Source organism: Notolabrus celidotus, chromosome 8 (assembly GCF_009762535.1).
Source record: "Notolabrus celidotus isolate fNotCel1 chromosome 8, fNotCel1.pri, whole genome shotgun sequence".
Taxonomy (NCBI): domain Eukaryota; kingdom Metazoa; phylum Chordata; class Actinopteri; order Labriformes; family Labridae; genus Notolabrus; species Notolabrus celidotus.
The window spans coordinates 25,246,801-25,266,749 of record NC_048279.1 but is presented as its reverse complement, the minus strand read 5'-3'; the positions used below and the strand labels follow the sequence as shown (position 1 = coordinate 25,266,749).

The 19,949-nt window shown below is 40.3% G+C and overlaps 1 protein-coding gene across 1 annotated transcript in view; it reads left to right on the top strand.

The window, feature by feature from the left end:
• diaph2 (diaphanous-related formin 2) overlaps positions 1-19,949 on the top strand; it is a 376,472-nt gene that overhangs the window by 34,353 nt on the left and 322,170 nt on the right. The window contains exon 7 of the mRNA XM_034690901.1: positions 5,036-5,056. Coding sequence (XP_034546792.1) covers positions 5,036-5,056 — 21 coding nt within the window. The remainder of the gene's footprint in view (positions 1-5,035; positions 5,057-19,949) is intronic.

Genomic DNA, 19,949 nt, shown 5'->3' with positions numbered 1-19,949 from the left:
ATAAATGAATCAAATATAGGCACTCTTTGGATACTTCAGGTTCGCTCTGCTTAATTCTTGTTTTAAAGGGGTTGGTTGCACAGGTAAAAAGTCAACCATTCCAAGGCATGCTGTAGTTTTTGTGTAGAGGTAAAAAGAGCAACATATCTTTAAGATTGCAAACATGGAGTGACCTCCTTAGGCCTTCCATCCACTTTCTCCGTCTTCCCTTTTCTTTGTATCGATAAAGTATCACTTGTTGATTTTAAGCCAGTAGGCCTCCATATTCAAGGCGAATGATCCTCCCTGATCAACTGATCATACACCCCAACATAGATGTGTAAAACACAGCTGACAGTAACCCCGATGAAGACCTGAGAAGGTTTCAAGTTTTAAGAAATAGAATAATTGTCATTATACACATAACTACAGTGTGCCCTGGAGTGTTTGTTGAAGGACAGTAATAATTGTCTTTATTTAGACTTGAAAATCATTGAGAGCGAAATTAATATATACATATAAAAGAAACATTAAAATGCATGATAAGCAAATAAAGTAGCAGTTTTTCATTTTTAACTGAGTTTCCTTTTTACCCTTGCAACCATTCCTTTATTGGAATAATGTATAAGATGATTATTATTATTACTATTATTACTATTATTATTATTACTATTATTATTTTTTTTAAGTTATAAATTTGGGATATATGAGTAAAGGGGTTGAATATAGCTGACCTGCTTGATGACTATAGTCTCTGTAAATGGGGTGCATGGCTTAACCCAAGGCCAAACCAGCCTTTCTTAAATTTAGTGTTTGATAGAAACTTCAGTGCACCTTATAGTTGTTCAAAAGTCTGCATGCCTTATAGTGACACTATGCTCTGGAATCTTTATGACTAAATAAGCCAAACAGCCCTTAGATTTAACAAGGAGCACAAAAAAATCTGACTTTCCACCCAGTTTTATACCTAAGTTAATCTTGTTATCAGGCTCAGCCTTTGCCCTTTTAAACACAGATGCATGTTTCTATTTCTTTTGAAGAATCCCACCTCTAAACTGTATTTCTTTTCTCTTAGGGCTAATTATTGTGGTTGCTAATGGGCATGCCGTGTGTGCTTACATGAGAATATATTGAATTGTAAATATAAATGGTGATGAATGTAGTGGTGGTGCATTTCTGACATGTTTGGGTGTCTTTACTTATGTGGAGCCTTCAGTATTAATGCAACATTTTCTTCTAGCAAATATTTCTTGCTGGGACTGCAGTTTTGGGGCTTTGGAAGGGCTTCACACACATATATCTCAATTTCATGTGTGCTGCTTTTCCAGACGGCATTATACAGCTTAAATGGAACATTTGTCAAGATAGTCATTTTTGATGTTTGTCTCGGTAGACTGTTTTAAACATATATTCAATTGCTGCTATGGGAATATAACACATACTTTCACATTAGTGTAATTAAATTTTGACAGCCTGCTTTCTTTCTTAACCTGTGGTTGATGCATAGTATGCAGGCGTAGAGCATTTGGAGCTGGGTGTCTGAATCACTAAATGTTGATGGAGCAAGAAACTTCCCACAGTTTTCCTCTGCCTTTGTGCTTGTCAGCCTCTCCAGACTCAATTGGGCAACAAAACAAATTAGTTTTGTCTTTAAAATAAATGTGAAAATGATACCATCTTGACATTAAGATCCAGATCCTTTACAATGTACAACTTCTGTTTCGTCTCATAAATTCACACTGAAATACCACAGAGGCTTTTTCTATGAGACTTTAAAAGATCTCTGAGAGCAGAAAAAGATAATGATTTATTTGTTTACTCTTATGAAACATGTCTGTCAAGGAAGGTCAAAGCTGTCCTTTCATTGGAGAATAGTGCATTGGCAATGTTCATTTGAATATGAACTGTTTCAATGGACTCCAGCTTTGCTTTTGCAGGAGTGTGTCTGTGGATGTCCTTGACCATCAGCTTTGCATGAACATGTGCCTTCTCTCTCTCACCTCATTCCTTGCCCTTTCTTTTTTCTTTTAATATGTGCCAACATCATTACAAATTCCAAACCTCTTTTAACACAATACAATGACCTTTATATGTATCAGCAATAGACTCTGCCTACTGCCAGTGAAGTTTTTTGTTTTACTTTGTTCGTGCTTTGTCTCATATGTAGGGTGTGATGGCAGGGTCTTGGAGGGGGGATTTGTTCAGTGTCAATGTTTTACAGTTTAATTCAAATCTGGGTTTATTTGGTTGATGTGACATACAATGTGACACCTTTTTTTCTTTAAATGGGGCCATACATCTACTTATTTCATCCAGGTATCTTCTAATTAACATGGCAATGTGTGTTTAAGCAAAATGTGATATTATTCTCCCAATTTGAAAAAGGCTTGTATTGACACTGGTTCTCTTACTAACACTAGTATCCATATTGGCTGCAGCCTCCAGCCCGATATCCTTTATTGAGTATTGGCGGGTACACCAATCAATGCACCAGTCTGATAACCTAATCAATAAACCACCAAATCAACCAGTTCCAGCAAAGTAAACTTTCATCTGTCAATAAAAAACAACAACAGTGTGGAGCTAGCTGTGAGTTCAAAGCTACCAAAATATCAGCAGCAACAACCAATACAATTGTTCAACCCCACTCGTAACAGAGAGGTGCTTGGTATCTGCCAGTTTTATAGACTTGACAGAAAAACTAAGTGACGTCACTCATCGGTTACCGAAGAGGTGAATGAAGCATTAAAATGGCGGTCACCACGTTGTAAATGTTGACTCCAACTAACTTTTGGTTAACCTAAAAACATGCAGAAAGGTAGAATTAGGAACTATAGCCTAGGATGTCATCTGACAGTCAAAGCAGCCCCACCCCTGATACAGGTTCAAATGGGGTTTCCTTGGCTTTTAAAGCCAATCTCAAACTAAGGTGTTCCAAAGGCATATAAATGGACATTTTAATTATAACTAACTTTAGATTAGTTTAAAGGTGAGAAAACACTCAGAGTCCAAATTGAGCACATTTTATTTAACGCGCCTGAACACAGGATCACAGTCTGCAGGTAAAAAATTGTCAAATTGGTTTTCGACATGCCTGTGCTGGTTGCACATTGCTCAGGTCAAGTGGTTAATCTGACAAACCCCACATACAACTTTATCTCCATGGTGTAGATCAAATATTGCCAAACCAGGCTGGGCTATGAGATGCCATCCATCACCTGTTCTTGTTTATCTATTATAGTATTATGGTACTAACAGTTAACGGGAGATAAAGCCCTCGCTAGTGGCTGGTGGCTGTGCTACAGCTAAGACATGATGTGTGGTTAGCATTTCTAAAACAATAAAAGTATAATTTAACCTAGAAGTCATTTTGGTGCCAACCAATGAGGGTGGCAATGTTTAATCATTTAGCCTAGCAAACATGTACAGTACCTCAACCCAAGTGGACCTTCGAGAAACTGTACTTCAGAGGTTTCTAAGGTTTCTGATTGGCTACAACTGTTTGTAATTTACTTTGATTGAAAGTGTTCTAAATAAAATACGTATTATTGTTATTATTACTACTATTAATCGATATCCATATGTATAAGATACATTGGTATTTGAACATAGATATATGTACTGTTAACAGCTGTATTTCTATGAAGAAGAGGTACTTATTCTTTATTTAGTTTAGTTATACTAAATTTCTACCAAACTTTATTGGGATTCCAACTGTTAAGGAGTTTTGTCTGTATATAAGTGAGAAAAAGGTGTCACATTGTATCAAAAGCAAAAAATGTGTTGTTGGTAAAACCAAATTTTCCCCCCTCAAGCTCCTCCCTGACTGTTGTCTGTGCACACTCAAGATGGTGTCTGTTTACTTTGGTCAAGCTCCTCTGAAACCAGTTTCAAAAATAGGAATCACTGTTGTAAGCATCAACATCTGTGGAAAATACCCAAGCTCCGAGTTAAGTCATTGTGACTCATTTCAAGGTGCCTAGCCTGAAGTTTTCAGATGAAATATTCCTCTAGTGTTTGACGATGACACGCCGCATTCACTGGAGTGCAAAGAGAAATGCGAATACACCGTAAGATTAGAAAGTAGTATGTGTGTGATCAGGTGGCGGCACACGTAAAACAGACTTTATGGCTGTCATAAACTCTTGGTGGAGGGATGGAGAGAGGAAATCAAGCATCAAATGGCCACAGACTTGGAGAGTTTGAAAGTGACAATAAAAGAAATGGAAAGGGAGATTAGAAGAGTAGAAAGGAGAGGGCGGGGGCAGGAGTTAGAGAGAACAGCGGGGAGACAAAGAGGTACCAGACAAGAAGCATAGTGAGTCCTGTAACTTCTTGCAATCAAAATGCATTTCCCCGAAAACATGTTGCAGAGAAACAAGAGCTCAGCCACAGTATAGAATTCATTTACTCGGCTGACAGACACCCTCCTACTGTGAAACAAGCCCCACAGTTGCAGTAATAAAAAACACTTCTGCTGCCTGCCACAATTGACAGATAACAAGGTTAAACTCCAAGAATGGTGCTGACTGCATGCGCTCAAGGTAGCTCCGCCACACAAAGTTGACACCTGAAGCCCAACGATAATGGCAGCTGATTGATATCTTCCCAGGTGAGGGAGACCCTCTACAACCTGTTTGTCCACACAGCCACTGTTCCTTTTTTTGTCCTGTAGCAGTCAGTCATATCACATTTCCCCTGTGAGTCATTTAATAAATCCTTCACTTGGAATACAGCATGCTTTCAGTCGGTGTTTACTTCCACAGTTGCTGTTATAAACATTACAAATGTTCATGTACATGTCATCATTACAAATGTAAAATCAGAGCTGCCAAACAGACACTATCTTCAGTATGTGCTCTTAATTTTAAGGTTCTCTTGTTAGTGAATTATGGGTCATAAAGTGTGTGCTGTAATTGTGTATAGGATGTTTGTTATGTCACCCAAGTTACGCTAATGCCTCAACTTGTAATGGAGAGGATTCTCTGGCCTACTAATGATTGTGCTGTTTGTGTCTTTTTGCACATTAACCTTCTCCGCTGATCGCTGCATGCAGATAACTGGGAGCAAAGTTGCGGTAAGTGTACCCATTACTTATTTGGCTTGTGTATTTCGTACCTCCTGTGTATCTGTCTTCATTCACCCCCCTGTACACACACACACACACACACACACACACACACACACATGCACACATATCCTCAAACACACACAAACCCAGGCACAAATTTGTCTTTTTACTTGGAAGGACGACCAGGAGCACGTTCAAAACTGTGCAAGTGAGGCCGTTTTTATAGCCTGGATTTTTATTTTCAGCCTTTACATTGCTAATGGCCTGTAATTTGGAAAGGCTATAAATTGCTAACACAATCCCTGCATGTAAATGCTAGCACTTTCAAATGAGGGATTTTTACATTATGCCGCCTGAAAATGAACTGGGAGGCCTTTTTGTTGGTTTATGCTGTTCCTCTTTCAAGAGAGATTGCAGTATAACACCTATTAGCATTTAAATATAATAGCGACCACGAGCGACAGCTTTTACAAAAAGTACTTATCATCTGCAATGTGAACTGTTTATCAGAACATGTTGCATCTAAATGGTTTTAACTGTGTTTATGTGTTGATTCAGCCTCTCAGCGACAACACACACTGAGAATATCACTTAATAAGGTTATTAGCAAACACATTTATGCACACATTCAGAAACATGCTGTAAATACAAACAATGGAGCTGGTGAACCATGGAAAAGATATCAAGTATTTTCTTCTGCATTGAAGAGACATATTGGATCATACTTTAAGAGGAAGTATTTATAGATACATGTTTGAATTTGCTGTCAAAAACTGTGTTTGTTTGAAGGAAACTTTATTACATGACTGTTCTCTACTCTCTTGTTTTCATTGTTGTTTCACTTCACCTCCTTATACTCTACAAAAGGCCCACAGCAAATTCAGCCTACATCAATACACAGTATAGGATGTGTTTTCTTGGTATTATGCTTATTTTCCCCCATAGATCCCATACGTGGGAGCCTGTTCCCTTTTTTAAGATTGGGTATTTTTTTTTAGTAAAGAACCCTCACTCTGTTATTGGTTCAGCAAGTGCTGAATTGCCACTCTAAATGGTGTTCTGTTGCCTTTTGAGAGCTGCGTAAGGATTAAGAGAACTGTAAAGCTTAACAGGAGCGCAGGCAAGGTAAAGCATCACAGTGTGACATGGCCTCTGCTCTGCCTGTGCTCTCAGACAAACCTCGCTCTTTGAGGCGTTTTACACAGCCGTTTTATATCGATTGAGTTTCTCTCCTTCTTTGTCAAACTGTTCTTTTGTGCCTGGTTATTTCTGTGGGAAGAGTGGGCTTTTTTGCGTCTTGGCCTGTGCAGACGTGGATGGAGGAGCTCTCGATCAGGAGCAGTGGCCACATTGTGTTCAGTAAATGGAATATGACAGAATTACCCCAGCTTGTATTAGGACCACTCATGCAAGATGTGGAGGCCTACTTTCACAAGTTCTGCAAATCGTATGAAAAGATGCCCCAGACCTTGGTTATCAAGAAGTTTCTTCAAACTCAAGAGCATACTGAAGCATTTGACCTGACCTTTGTAAATTCCTCAGCATCAGCCTACAGTTAGAGCTAACATACTGAAAGCTACAAGCTGCAGTCCTTACAAACGTCACTAAAAGAAGAAAAACAAAGCATTTAGCCTGGTTAGCCAGTCATAGGCAGCAGTTAGCTCTCTGCTTTGCTGGCAGATTCCCATTTTCACGCTGTCAGAGGGATGGAGGGCCCTCAGATGTGCTGGAAGCAGAGTGTTGGTTAGGATTGTCTATAGGGAACATGCTACTGTAACTCCTCTGTCTCAGGCATGAAATCACTTTGGCACTTCCCACTCTCACAGTATAGGATGAGGTGGGAATTGAGGACTGTGTGAATTGGCTCTAATCCAGTCTGACCAGCGTGTAAGTGTGCAACACAGCTAAGTCCTATATGCTCTCCCCACTTCCTTAAGTAAGATTGAGGGGAAAATGAGCAGAACACACACCTGGGTAACAGCAAGCCTGCAGGTGGACAGGAGACATCCAGTTGGGATCAGATGCCTTTTTCTTTTGCAGGATGTTCTCTGACTAGTATGCTGGCATAATATCATCAGTCTCTGTGAAGATTGGCCTAATTTACGTCACAAGTCAAGGGCCACGTTGTAACAATCCATCACAGAGTGCTGCAGTGTTACTGTGTGAGCAGACTTCCATCTTTGTGCAGTGCCATCGACAGGCTGTACAGCCCAGAGGAAAACACCACTGAGACTAGCAGAGTGAGGGCACACAGAAAGAAAGATGTACACGGAAGAGCAGCAATCTCCAGACCACAGGAAGGTGATCAATATCTGTATGACTGGACAGATGACTGCTTATTTCCATGGTAACATGCCGGTCAGCCCTGAGGTGTCAGACTGGGATGGTTAGCGTGTTTGTGTAAACAAGTCTATCACTGTGGATGTTTGTCACTGAGTGGATCTCACCACACAAATCAGACAAGGATGCTTTTGCTGAACTACAGATGAACTAGCTTTATTCAAGACGAGTTTCAGTCTTCAGGAGGATTGTGTCTTTTAATTTGAAAGATTCAAAAGGTGTAAGGTTCTGTGGGGGATGTTGCATCCAGATTTGAAACCACACAGATCAGTTCAGGGTTCAACTTTGAAATGCAACAGTGATCATGAAAAAAATAGTCATTAACGGATATCTCCTAAACTCTAGCATTCGTGTTTCATTGAATGCAGCTTACAACAATTACAAGGCCGTTCATTTTCACAGCGTGAACCTAAGTGAAAGGGCTCCGTGCGGTTCTATATTTTACATTTCAAATTAAAAGATGCTTTTGAGGGTTTTTTTTTACAAGCAAAGCATTTGGACAAACCTTGAACATTGAATGTTTTTCTCATTATCAAGTTAAGATGAAGAATTTTATTTACCTGCTATCAATGTGAGGTATTTGTGTTCCCTTTTTTTTCTTTGTGCTATTCATTTTTACTCAAGTTTATAATTTGAAGAAGATCCGCTCAAGTTTTTACTCTCAAATTGCTTTGTTTTTGTGTGAAAACAACACTTGACCAAATATGAGAAATGCTCATCCAAAGCGGTCGGCGAATAACAGATTTCTGCAAATTGCATATTTGGTTTGACCAGCAGACAAAAAGCAAAAGTTAATCAATTTTTGTAACACAAAACAGAATGCAGGAAGAAAACATTAGTGACTACAATCTAAATTTTTAAATAACCCTAAATGAAAGAATGGCCTTCATACCGTTTGTTTCTTTTAGTTTAATTGGTTGATTTTGTCTGTAGCCAACTTTAATTACCTGTGCTCTTGTTCTCCTTTATTTCTAACTGAAGACTTTACCGAATGAAGGATAGCCAGTAAACTTGTATTTAAGGATAAGGCCAGAGGGCTGTAGAGCATCCAGATGGAAAACAAGAGTGACAGAAAGAGACACTTGCATGGATATGAGGATTTGCAGACATCTGGCTCCTCTTTAACTCCAATCAAGTACTTGTTCACTGTGCCAGGAGTGCTTACAAAGGCTTCTTTTTTTTTTAAAAAAGGAAAGAAAATATGGTGAGTCTGAAAGGAAATCTAGGCGCCCTTCCGCCTCCATTCACTCTTTACCTTTTAAAACCACATGCCTCAAAAGACTGTTTTGTTTCTAGCAAGCTATTAAGCTGGGTGCTGAGGGTTGAGCAGATTTGATGTGGCACATGTCCTTGGTGTTTTAAAAGAGCGGCAATGAAAAATTAATCAATAGTGTGTGCCTTCCATGCCCTGAGCCAATGTTCACCATGTATTCTATCTTAAATTAAGATCAAGGAAACATGCTCTGGAGGGGGCTGTTTGAATAAGACGTTTCTTTGATTGATTGAAAGCTTCTTTTAGGGTCCATCTGATGGACCTAAAAAGTTGTTGGGGGGCGGGATGAGGGGAGATTTATTTGACAAACTGCTGTTGAATAGCTCATCTGCAAAATCTGTAATCAGGCGTTATTCTGTGAATGTTTGCCACTTTGTTGACTCAAGTGCCTTTTCATAGTGTCAAGAAATTTTAATAAGCATTCACCATTTCCCTTTGGGAGGTTTGGCAGCATGGTCAAGGGTAAGGGACCATTCCCTTGCTCTTTTTGAAACAATATGTATCACCCAAGAACATGTACATACAAATGTATCTGCACTGTTCCAGTCATAGACCAAAACTCTGCAGGGTCACATAATATTTTATACCACCTCAATTTCAAAGACTTAAAAAACACTGCCTTTGGTGGAACTAAAACACAAGTGGATGAGATGATACATGTTGAGTCTTTTAATGCTTGTGTCAACCGGCATTCCTTAGTCAATTTGATGTAGTTTTTCTAAAACTAGCAATGTAAATTACAGCACAGGTAGACATACACATGTTTGTGTGCTTGTTTTCATACAAATCTATTACGTGACTCAAGCCACTTAACAAATTCAGACTATGGTAATATTAAAATTGCAGTGGCATTAGTTCAAGAAAGAAAAATTAACTGATACCTTTTATAACTGGAAATGTTCTTAAACTTAAGTTCCCATACCAATCTAAGCTTAAGTTAAATATATCTAAGGAGGGCAAAAAGGGGTATGAATAAGGACTTTTTTAATCTTCATAAGACCTGATATCAGATCTAGCAGTACCGAGATACAGCTAAAAAAATAGTATAATGTGAATAAGTTCTTTTTTTTTTCTTAATTTCATTTAAAAAAGCAAACTTTCAAATAGTCCATAGTCATTGAATGTGTTTCAAATGAAATATTTGAGGCCTTTTCTGTTTAAATTTTGATGATGGTGGTTTAAAATGAATGAAAATCAGAAATCCAGTATCTTAAATTATTATAATATATCCTAAGGACAATGAAAAATAATAATAATTCAACAAGATATGAAAGTGTCCAACTTCTACAAAGTAAATTCATCAAAACACTCAATGGGTTCTGAACCGATGCAGCATGGCACAGAGGCGAGTAAGTAACTCAAACTCAAAATGAAATATTCACTATTTTATTTTTATTTTTGAACATTTTTTTAAGCCAGAGGCTAATTATCAAAATGAAAATTAAATAAGAAATTGAAAAATAATTTAGTTTGCATTTAATGATTTCAGAATATGTAAAATTTTCAATTTGTGACTGATGGAAAATAGTTAGTTTAAAATTTTTGAGCTGCAATTGAAGGCAGAAGTAATGTGTTACCTAGTAGTAAATGTTGGAACTTGACATTTAATTTATTATGACTTCATTTTTTGTGTTGTGAGGACCATCAGTCATAATTTAGCTATTTTTCATGTAGGATGATCACACTGGTCTGTAAGCATTGGCAGGCATTGTGTGCCCCCCTATTGGATGGAAGCTTACAGTCTAGAATAAGTGAACATCCTAATTAAATAAAGCTGTAATGTTGTCTCGTGTTTGTCTCACAAAGTAGTAAAAATACTTGATATTAATCATGATGTGTACCAGGTAAAATATAGATTTATCAGAACAGTTTGTTGGTAGCCTTTGTCATGTCAAACTTCACAGCCTACATATAGTTTCAGCCAGATGATGTGTTTGAGGGTGTTCATGTTTAGACTGACCTTTGTAGGTCATGAAAGAAGCAAAGGTTCAGCTGTGACAGAGGGTGGGCTTGGAAGGATTAAGGCGGCACCAGCTCTCTCTCTCTCTCTCACAGAGGTTTCATTTCCATCAGCATTTTTTGTCTTCTGCAAGTATTTTTTAAATCTTTCCTTTCCTTCTTTGCTACCTTCCCTCCTTCTTCCTTCACACATCCCCTCTCAATCCAACATATGTATTTTCAAAGGCAGAAACAATCATTCCTCTTCAATCAGAAGGGGAGAGCTGGATCTCGTTATTTTGAAGGGAACATGAAAGGCTGAAGTGGTCACAGTATGCTGATATTGGATTGAGCAGTAGCTGTGGCAGTGCTTTAAAGTCTCCCTGTGTTTGTGTTGGTGTGTGCACATGCTTGTACATGTGTGATAAGTAGCACTGTTTTGTGCATGCTGTTCCAATATAACTGCTTGGATTTAGACGTTGCACAGAAGAGAGAGTACGACAGAGTATTTTAGGAAGGGGGAGGGAAAACAAAATTGGATTCTTAGTTCTGTTGATTGCATTTCCACAAATTTTATGTACTGTATGCACATCCCCACACCAGTGATGGAGCTTGTGAATACTGGCTATGCTCTCAGTTGTACATCTCTCCCCCACAGCTCTGTCACACACTCAATGGCGCTGTCGGCATGCTCAGCTCGGCAGGAGGCCCCTGCAGGGCCGCATTAGGCTCCATAAACTTTATAGCATATTTTTACAACCCGCCTCTCTGTATGCATCCACCATCACATCCAACCGCATCTGCTTTAACTGTTCACACAGCTGTGAAATTCCGTGTATCCCCATGTTTTATGGCTGCTTGCTCCTCCAGTCACTACCGATTTCTTTATTTGCTTCTTTTGCCTTTTGATATCCCTCTCTACATCTGTGTATATTCAGTGTGTTTGCGTTTTGCTCTGGCTGATGGAGTCATGTGCTTTTTTTCTCAATGTGATCACGGAGGATGTTTGCAGTCTGTGATCATGCCCTTCTGTGTATAACCTTGACAGGCTGTCTCCTCTTGTGCGTTTCTTGTCATTTCAAATGCAGATTTCTGGGTGATAATAAGTGGACTTGAATTCTGATGTGGGCAGTGTCCTCTAGAGTTGTTTGATACAGATACCATTCTAAGTAATGGTATTGGCCTCCAATACAGCCAGTAAGGAGTATTGGTAAGCTTGAAAGTCACTGCATAGACCCAGTAACATTACCAATTAACCCCCAAAACAACATAATTCCAATGAATAATTTTGGCACAACTAGCACCACTACACTGCAGGCAAACACTTTGATGTTTGTTAAAGCTAGAAAAATCATGTATGTTTCTATCAATCAATAATACAATATTTAATGTCTACCCATACTCAAGTTCAAGTGTTGGAGTTGGTGGCTGGCTTAGTGGTGTACTTGGTCGTCTCTCTATCAGAAGGTTGGTGATTTAGTTCCAACCAAAATTGTCACATTGGCATGGCCAGCTGTGTGTGAATGGGATTGGTTAATACTGCTGGGCACCTAACCCAGCAGCCTCTCCAATCAGCGTATGAATATGGCTTGAATGGGTGAATGAGACATGGAGTGTAAAAGCAATGAGAGTGGTCCAAAGACCAGAGAAAGCACTAAATAAGTACAAGTCTGCAGAAAAATGTGTTGGAATATCCCAGTATCTAGTGTCTTCAAAGCATATGCACAGACACGGTTAAATCTGTTTCACAACCCATGAAATGCAAGGTTCCAGTACAATAAATACAAAGAGGTCCAGCTATTGACAAGGACCTGTGCTTAACCAAAGTTGTTGTAGCTGTTGGGCTTGGACAGAGTCACATTGATGGCCTGTTTATAATCCCCCCAACTCCTGCAGTAAGCCCTCTGAGCCCTGCGGGAGCGCCTTACTGCTCAGCCAACTAGTCCACTCAGCACAACAGAGTGCTAACAAGGTATCATCTCTGCCCATCAGCTACTGTGCTCTCATAGCACTGTCATACTTGGACGCACCAGAGAAAAGCCACATAATCGCCTCATCAACAGCCAGGTTCCACCCCGATTCCCCGGACAGCTCTCCGCTGTAATGATTGGTGACATGATCAAGGCCAGATCACTTGCTGTGTTATTGTCTGGCTTGCAGTTTCTTTACTAAGGGTGCTCAGGAGACATGGGCAACTGTTTTAAAATTCCTGCCTTCAAGCTGTGTCACTCTTTTGCTTTTTACCGAGAGCAGGCGTCTGATTCGTCCCTAAATGAATGAATGAACAAAAATGAAATAATGCATTAGAATAAACAAGCCATGCCCTACATTTAAGGACTGCTGTGACATAAGCCCGCTTGGTAAAGCATAGGTTAGCCCTGCCAAGGAATGAAGGTTTTATCCTGACAGAGTTGGCACCACCTCTTCTTCATGCATGCTGGCTAGCTCAGGCTTAAACTGCCAAACTGGACGCAGCTTTTCGCAAATTACATGCTCTCTCCTTCCCTCTCTGCCTTCGCTTTCCACTGTAGCCCAGCCAATCTTTGGAGCCGTGTATTAAAAGGAAAAGAACAGTATTGAGTGGGTCTTTAGGGATGTTTCACTACAGTGCTGATGGCATTGGATCTTAGTTCTGTTTGGCTTGCTGAAAGTGTATCATTCTCACCGTCATGGTCACAGAATCTGGTCATGCATTGTCATCGTTGGCCTCTATTCAGACAGAGGCGGCAACAGCTGCAGTTCACCAGCAAGCGTTGCAGTACCAAAGGCCAGCACTTGGGGGCAGTGGGTGCCCATGGAATCGGCCAACGCACGGCTGTTGAAAAGCCACACTGTTGCAAAGGAACTGACCTAATGGGTTTTCTCTCAGCCCACATAACGCACGGCTATGTGTGCCACTAATGCCATTTTTTAGACGTCTGATCTTTAGAGGGGGAGAAAAAGTGTGAAGAAGCTGAATGGCATTCAAATTGGTCTGTCCTCTCTGATCAATACTTTCACCCTCCCACTGTAGACAGAGCGGGGGAAAAAAAGAAGGATAAAGAACAGATTCATCATTATTATCTTTCCTGTGTGTGGACACAGAAGTGGGACTGCCTCTGACACGGTGGAAGCCTGCCAGCCTTTACTTGTACCCTGATTTTACGCTTCAAATGCACCACCAGGGCCCGCACCGTACCTGCTATCGACAAGACCTGTTGTATTGACTGCTCTGCTATTCAATCATATCTGAATTATTTATTACACCGGCTCCATACTGATGAACAGGTGTAGCCCCCTACCAACAACACATCAGCTATTCTTACAGATCCACAGCGTTGATATAACTGTCTTTTCCTGTGGTTCTTTCTATACTCGTCTGATGTATCATGCCGGCAGCCTGACACCTCATCACTGTCTTGCACTTTTTTGTATATTCCATCATTCTTCAGAGATGTAAACATCAAATCTCCATTTCCTCTCTGACCCCACTTCTACACATGTGCTACATTTGCTTATTGACACCCTGAGCTCTTGACATGACACAGATTTGTGGCCACATGCGCTCTGCCGCACCCTCCTCTTGATTGGGTACGGCTTTCATATGTCTCATGTTGTTTTCCGGCATAGAAACCGGTGACAGATAGTAGCAGAAAATGCTCTATAACACATGCTGTGCTGACTATTTCCACTCTTTCCACCTTGTCATTCGGCTCAGGTGCCCTCACTAACATACCACATCAATTTTTAATGCACAGCCATATGGTGGTCTTGTTTTTCTTCAGGTACACTGCCAGATAAATATGAGTAAAATAAAGCCGAAAAAAATGCCCATGCCTGCTGGTGTTTTCACACATGTTGTCGAGGCTTAGGCTTTTCCATCAAAAGGTGGTCAAAATGCATCCAGCTCTTCTTTACAATGGGGCCAATTACCTGTTATTGACCCAAGGCTGATTTGATGGCAGATGTATGGTGTTAAAAATGGTGATGGCCTTGATGTTGGCAATAGACCCAGCATGTGAGGTGACATCCAATCATGTTGAGATGGCTGACCTGTCTCTTTATGTCCTGAGTGGTCTTGAGAGATGATCTTTTTTAATGCTGATTAGTCGGATGTCTTCTTCACACCTGAGATCCCAGCCTTGGATCAAACACACCCTGCCTGTGGATGTGAAAACATAGAACCCGTCCTCTGCAAACTCCTGATGTTTATAATTACTCAGATATTTAATAAGACAAGCAGCAAATTCAATGTCATGTGTGAGGTGTTTTTCCTCTTCCCTGTCAACATTTCCCATGTTAGCTTTCACTTGGGCTGTCTCTCTGCCGCCAACGGGCGTTGTTTGCTAGATTGTTTGTGTGTCACCTCGCATGTCTCTGTGTGAGCAGGAGGAATTTGCTACCACAAAAGAATGAAATTGAGAGGGAAAAAGTTCCCTTCCCAGCCCTGTAAGTAGAACAAAAGAACAGGGAAAAAAAATCTTGATGTTATTATGCCAGCAACATCTTCTGAGCTTCTGATATAAATGAACTAAGGCTTCTAAAATTGTCATTTGAATTATGCCTTTCATCTCCCCATGGTTTTTAGTGAAGCAGTTCAGCCTAAGTCTCAAGTGAATGTTTTTTCTTCCCCTGTTTGCATTTCTGAACAAGCGCCATAACTGTAATGAATTCTATTATTTTAAAACCAATTACTGTTAGTTGGGAGCTTTTTTCACTGCGGTTGTCATGCTCTCTGAGGAATAGTGCTGCTGCAGTGTTGACTGCACTAAGAACCTGATGGTATTTCTTTCTATTTCCCTAACCACCCATACTAATGTAGTTTTCTGGAGTGGCTATACGACACCTCCCTCATACAACGATCATATGAACAAGAATGGAAAGTATTACAGCAATAAAGGTTTTTTTTTTCCAGTGTTAGCTGATACATACTTTTGATTGGTTTTGATATTTGGTTGAAAAAATAATTTAATCTTGACACCTTTGATGGTTTATAAACAAACACAGGTGACAAGTAGCATCTTGTAGCGTGACCCGCTTTTGCAGTATTTTGATTCTGAAAATTAGAATGAAGTTGGTAAATTGTAAATGGACTTGTACTTATATGGTGCTTTTCTTGTCTTTCTGAGCACTAGAAGCATTTCCAAACTACTGCTGTATTTAGTAATGGGCCATCAGTATTAGCCAAGCAGCAACCTCCGGTCTAAAAGTCCAATGCAGAAGTGCTAAAAACTGCAGTTCATCAAGGATCCGCTTGAGGCTGGCTCTCGGAAGTACCGGAAGTCATATACACATGAATGGGAAGAAGACGATCTTTATAGCAGAAATAAACATGTTTACAGCCTGGTACAAAAGACGAGTGTAGTCTGGATAGCTCATTTCTCGATCGGCACACACTGTGAGGGGGGTGAATTATTTTCTAATGCAGCAATTTCGAAGCTATTGAGATTACGAGTCTTCCGTTATGAGAGGCACAGCTGACTTGATTGACGGGCGGGAACACTGTAGCTATTGGCTAGGAGGCTCAAACTCCGCCTCTTTACGTCGCACTGGCTCGACAGCAGCAATATGGCTGCCGCCGATGATTGGCCTCAAACAGCTCTTCAGAAACAGATGGGTGACGTCACGGATCCTACGTCCATATTTTATACAGTCTATGGTATTAGCTCATCTTAACCCTAACCCTAAATATTTACACACCGCTGAACAGTAGGTTCAGTGTCTTGCCCAAGGACACGTCGGCCCTTCAACAGTGCAGGGGCTGGTATCGAACCGCCAACATTCGACTGATAGATGACCAATTCTGTCCACTGAGGCCTAGCCGCCCCAGCTGTTTTTAGACTGTATCTGGTTGAACTGGCATGTAACCATCTGATTGGACCAATGTGTAACCAGCACAAGCTTGTGGACATTGACTTGCAAGGAGGACCAAATGCTATTGGTGCTACTTTTGCTAACGTTGGCCACTCTTGGTGAGGAATCGGAGTCAAGAACTAGTTCCGACTAGTTTGAGCCATCGATATGATTTGCCATCATTCTCAATGGTTCCCTTATCCTTATGTTCCACTTGTTTCTGCATACCATGACTTGAAAACACACCTAACAGAGATTTACTTCCACAAACACCAATTGCAACATGGTGGCAGGTAAAAAAAGTAGCGTAACGTACTGATTCGTGACAGACTACAACACACTCTGAATCTGCTTTTTTCAACACAGCGGGTCATATTCGAAGGGCACCACCTCCTCCTCACGTCAGAGCAGGTGTCAGTTTTTACACTGAAAGTTAATTCTTGCACAGCAATCAGCTAAGCTTGTGCTTTTTTCTCTGCAAGTTTGATGCCGGCAAGTAACAGCGCTGCTATGATATGTCGGATTCAACTAATGACTTGATTGTTTCGAGCCTAAGGTGATTAAAAGCTGTGGCTTTCACTTGTAATCAAAGTAGCGATTGAAAATCTTTACGATAAGCGTTATAAAAATACATTTCATTAAAACACATTTAATTTCAGACATATTCCACACATTTAATGTCCCCTGTTGTCAATTTGTTGAAACACCTTTACTCTGAAACACAATGTGAGGGAATGGCTTTATTTCAGATGTCGTTACTTTACATTTGAATTAAGTAGATGTAAAATATGAATAGTGAAGCATGAGATAAAAGAAAATTCAGATCATACAGATTCAGTTAGAAAATACAATGTACCAAGAATTGAAGACACAGTGAAATCATTCTGTTGTCTCAGTCAAACACATGAGTTGAGTTTGGGGTTGCGAACATAGGGAGTGAACATGCATGATAACTTCATTTTGTATTACTGCATTATAATACAGTTACCACAAAACACACTAGAAATACAGTGATATTCATTTTTGGTCATATCTCCCACCCCCTGCTGCATAGGCCTACTTTTTCACACCGAATATCCACAGGAATTGATAAGGGAATCGATAAAGATAAGCAGAATCGATAACTGCATCGGTTTAAACAAGATCTTCAATCTTAAAATTCCCATTCCTACTCTTGTTAACTCCATGTTATCCCATTTTGAGCCACACTATAAATAAAGTGTGCAAAATTCTGGCTACTTTCAGAGTATTTTCTTAGCGTTAGACTATTCTTTTAGTTGGAATTCAAATTTCCGTTTAAAATTACTTGATATTAGTTGCTTTGAAACATACCTAGTTTTAAAACCAAACTTTCTTCACAAATGCATGTTCAAACTAATCAAACTATATGTATAAGTCGTGTCTTTATAATGCTTTACATTTCCAAACAAAAGCTGTAGGCGAAAGTAATCCCAGAACCTGGTTTGAATGACGCCTTTAGTTTCAAGTGTTATAGTAAAAAAGGAGAGTGTGCGTAACACGTGGGTGGTCGCATACACAGGATAAAGAGCTGTGCTGATTGGAATATCTGAAAGGATTTGTATTCTTTCCCCTTTCCCTTATTATATCTAATTAATGCTTCTTGGTCGAACAATGGAGTGTCGTTTAAATCATGTTAGACCACACAGTGTTCTTTGTTCACGGTAATTATATTTATTCCTGATCACATAGGACTTGTACAGACACTTTTACAGACGTTATTACAAAGTTTCTTAGCGACGCTGCCTTCCATTATTTTCTCTTTCTAGGCGCTGGACTAATTGGATCCTGCTCCCGTTCCTAGCCAGTGTCTGGAGGTGGACTGTTTTGTCCTCCCTTTTTTTTGTTCCAAACGTATGCCCTCTAATAGAGCCGATAACATCCAGTTACTTGCATCACCAGCGTGCAGCTTTAGGTTACATACATGGAAGTTGTGCTGCATTCTGTGGAAATGCGGTGCACTGCTACCATGTCTCCATAACTTTACCTTAATAAGCATACATTTCTGATTCCCATGTGCTCACAAACACACACACGCACTGGAAGAGAGACAGAGAGAGTAAAAGAGAAAGATTAGACACGTTCACTCATTAAAAGCCAGCCAGTCACTCTGCCCTAAAGATTGATTTATAGCTTATTTAATAAGCTGAAAGGTTACCTCAAAACAGATTTTCTCCATAATTGACCAATTTAGTGCCGCTCGATAAGCATTCATGTCAAGCTGAGATGTTGTGGTATTTCTGTCTCTCACCCTCCCCGGCTCTCTCCCTCTCATGCGTTACCACTGATATTACAGTGTCATGATTAGTTATTACAGGGAGTATGAAATATTCAACATGTTGTATTTTGGATGTTAACAGGGTGGGGTCCGAAAACCTGGGGCCCACTGGCTGCGGCATTAGTTAGCATCGCTGAATGTTCTCCTAATTAGCTCACTTTGCCCAGCAGCTGTCTGCTATTAGGGCCCTTTGTTCCAGATGTTATCTCATTAGAACGGCATTGATCATCCTAATGACTGCGGGAGAGATTATTGGTCCACATTAGTGTGACCCGTTTGCTCCCTGTTTCCCTGAGGTCAAACCACAATGGCTTCTCTCATCCATATGTTCTGTTGACACTTTAAGTATGGCCGCCATTTCTCGAAGTCCAAATTGGTTCAGTGAAGACTGCAAGCTTAAAGAATGCAGGAAGGACTTGGGATATTTCAACATGTTCGTCACATGTTAGCTCCTTTGGTGGACACAGAGAGAACCTTTAGTGTTTATCATAAGCCTGATAATTTATGCGCATAGTTCTTTATCTTTAAATTTGGCCTTGTATCATTGCATAAATGGCTTTCCTTTCCAAAGTGATGGGCAGGGCTTAACCACGTACGTTTCTTTTGGTCCACTTTGAAAGACTGCCAGTTCATCTACTAGTTACCTAGCCTGTGAAAGCAGCAGGGATTTTTGCCATTGTTTTCTTTTATATTCAAAATATCTAATAGAATGTTTCAGTATTCAGAGTCGCTGGTGATATTGAATGGTCTTATTCATATGATTATACATGTAAGGCGTTCATTTTCGGCATATGCATCTATTTTATAGTGCTACTTACGGATGTGTGTGCATGTCCCTGTGCACAGATGAGTGGGTTTGTCTTTTTTTTGTGAATGCCAGGCTGTGATAGGAGGAGAAAAGGGGGGGGTGGGGATGGGGGTTTGGAGCTTTGGTCTTGGTGGCTTTGTAGCTTTGCGGGCAGACACTGCTTTGCCAGGGCAACGCTGACAGCTAAGAAGCAAGCAGTTCCCTCCCCTGCCACAGCAAGCACAGAAGTACACAGAAATCTGCGCTTCTCATCCCTTTGTTTCCCCCCTCGAAGCAGACCATCTCTGAATTGTGCAAAGCCATCGAGGCATTTCAGAGAAAGAGAGAAAGAGAGAGGGCGTAAAGATTGTGTGCAGAAAAAAAGAGTGAAAAAAGAGGTGGAAGGTTGAGAGTAGGATTGGGCAGAGAGAAA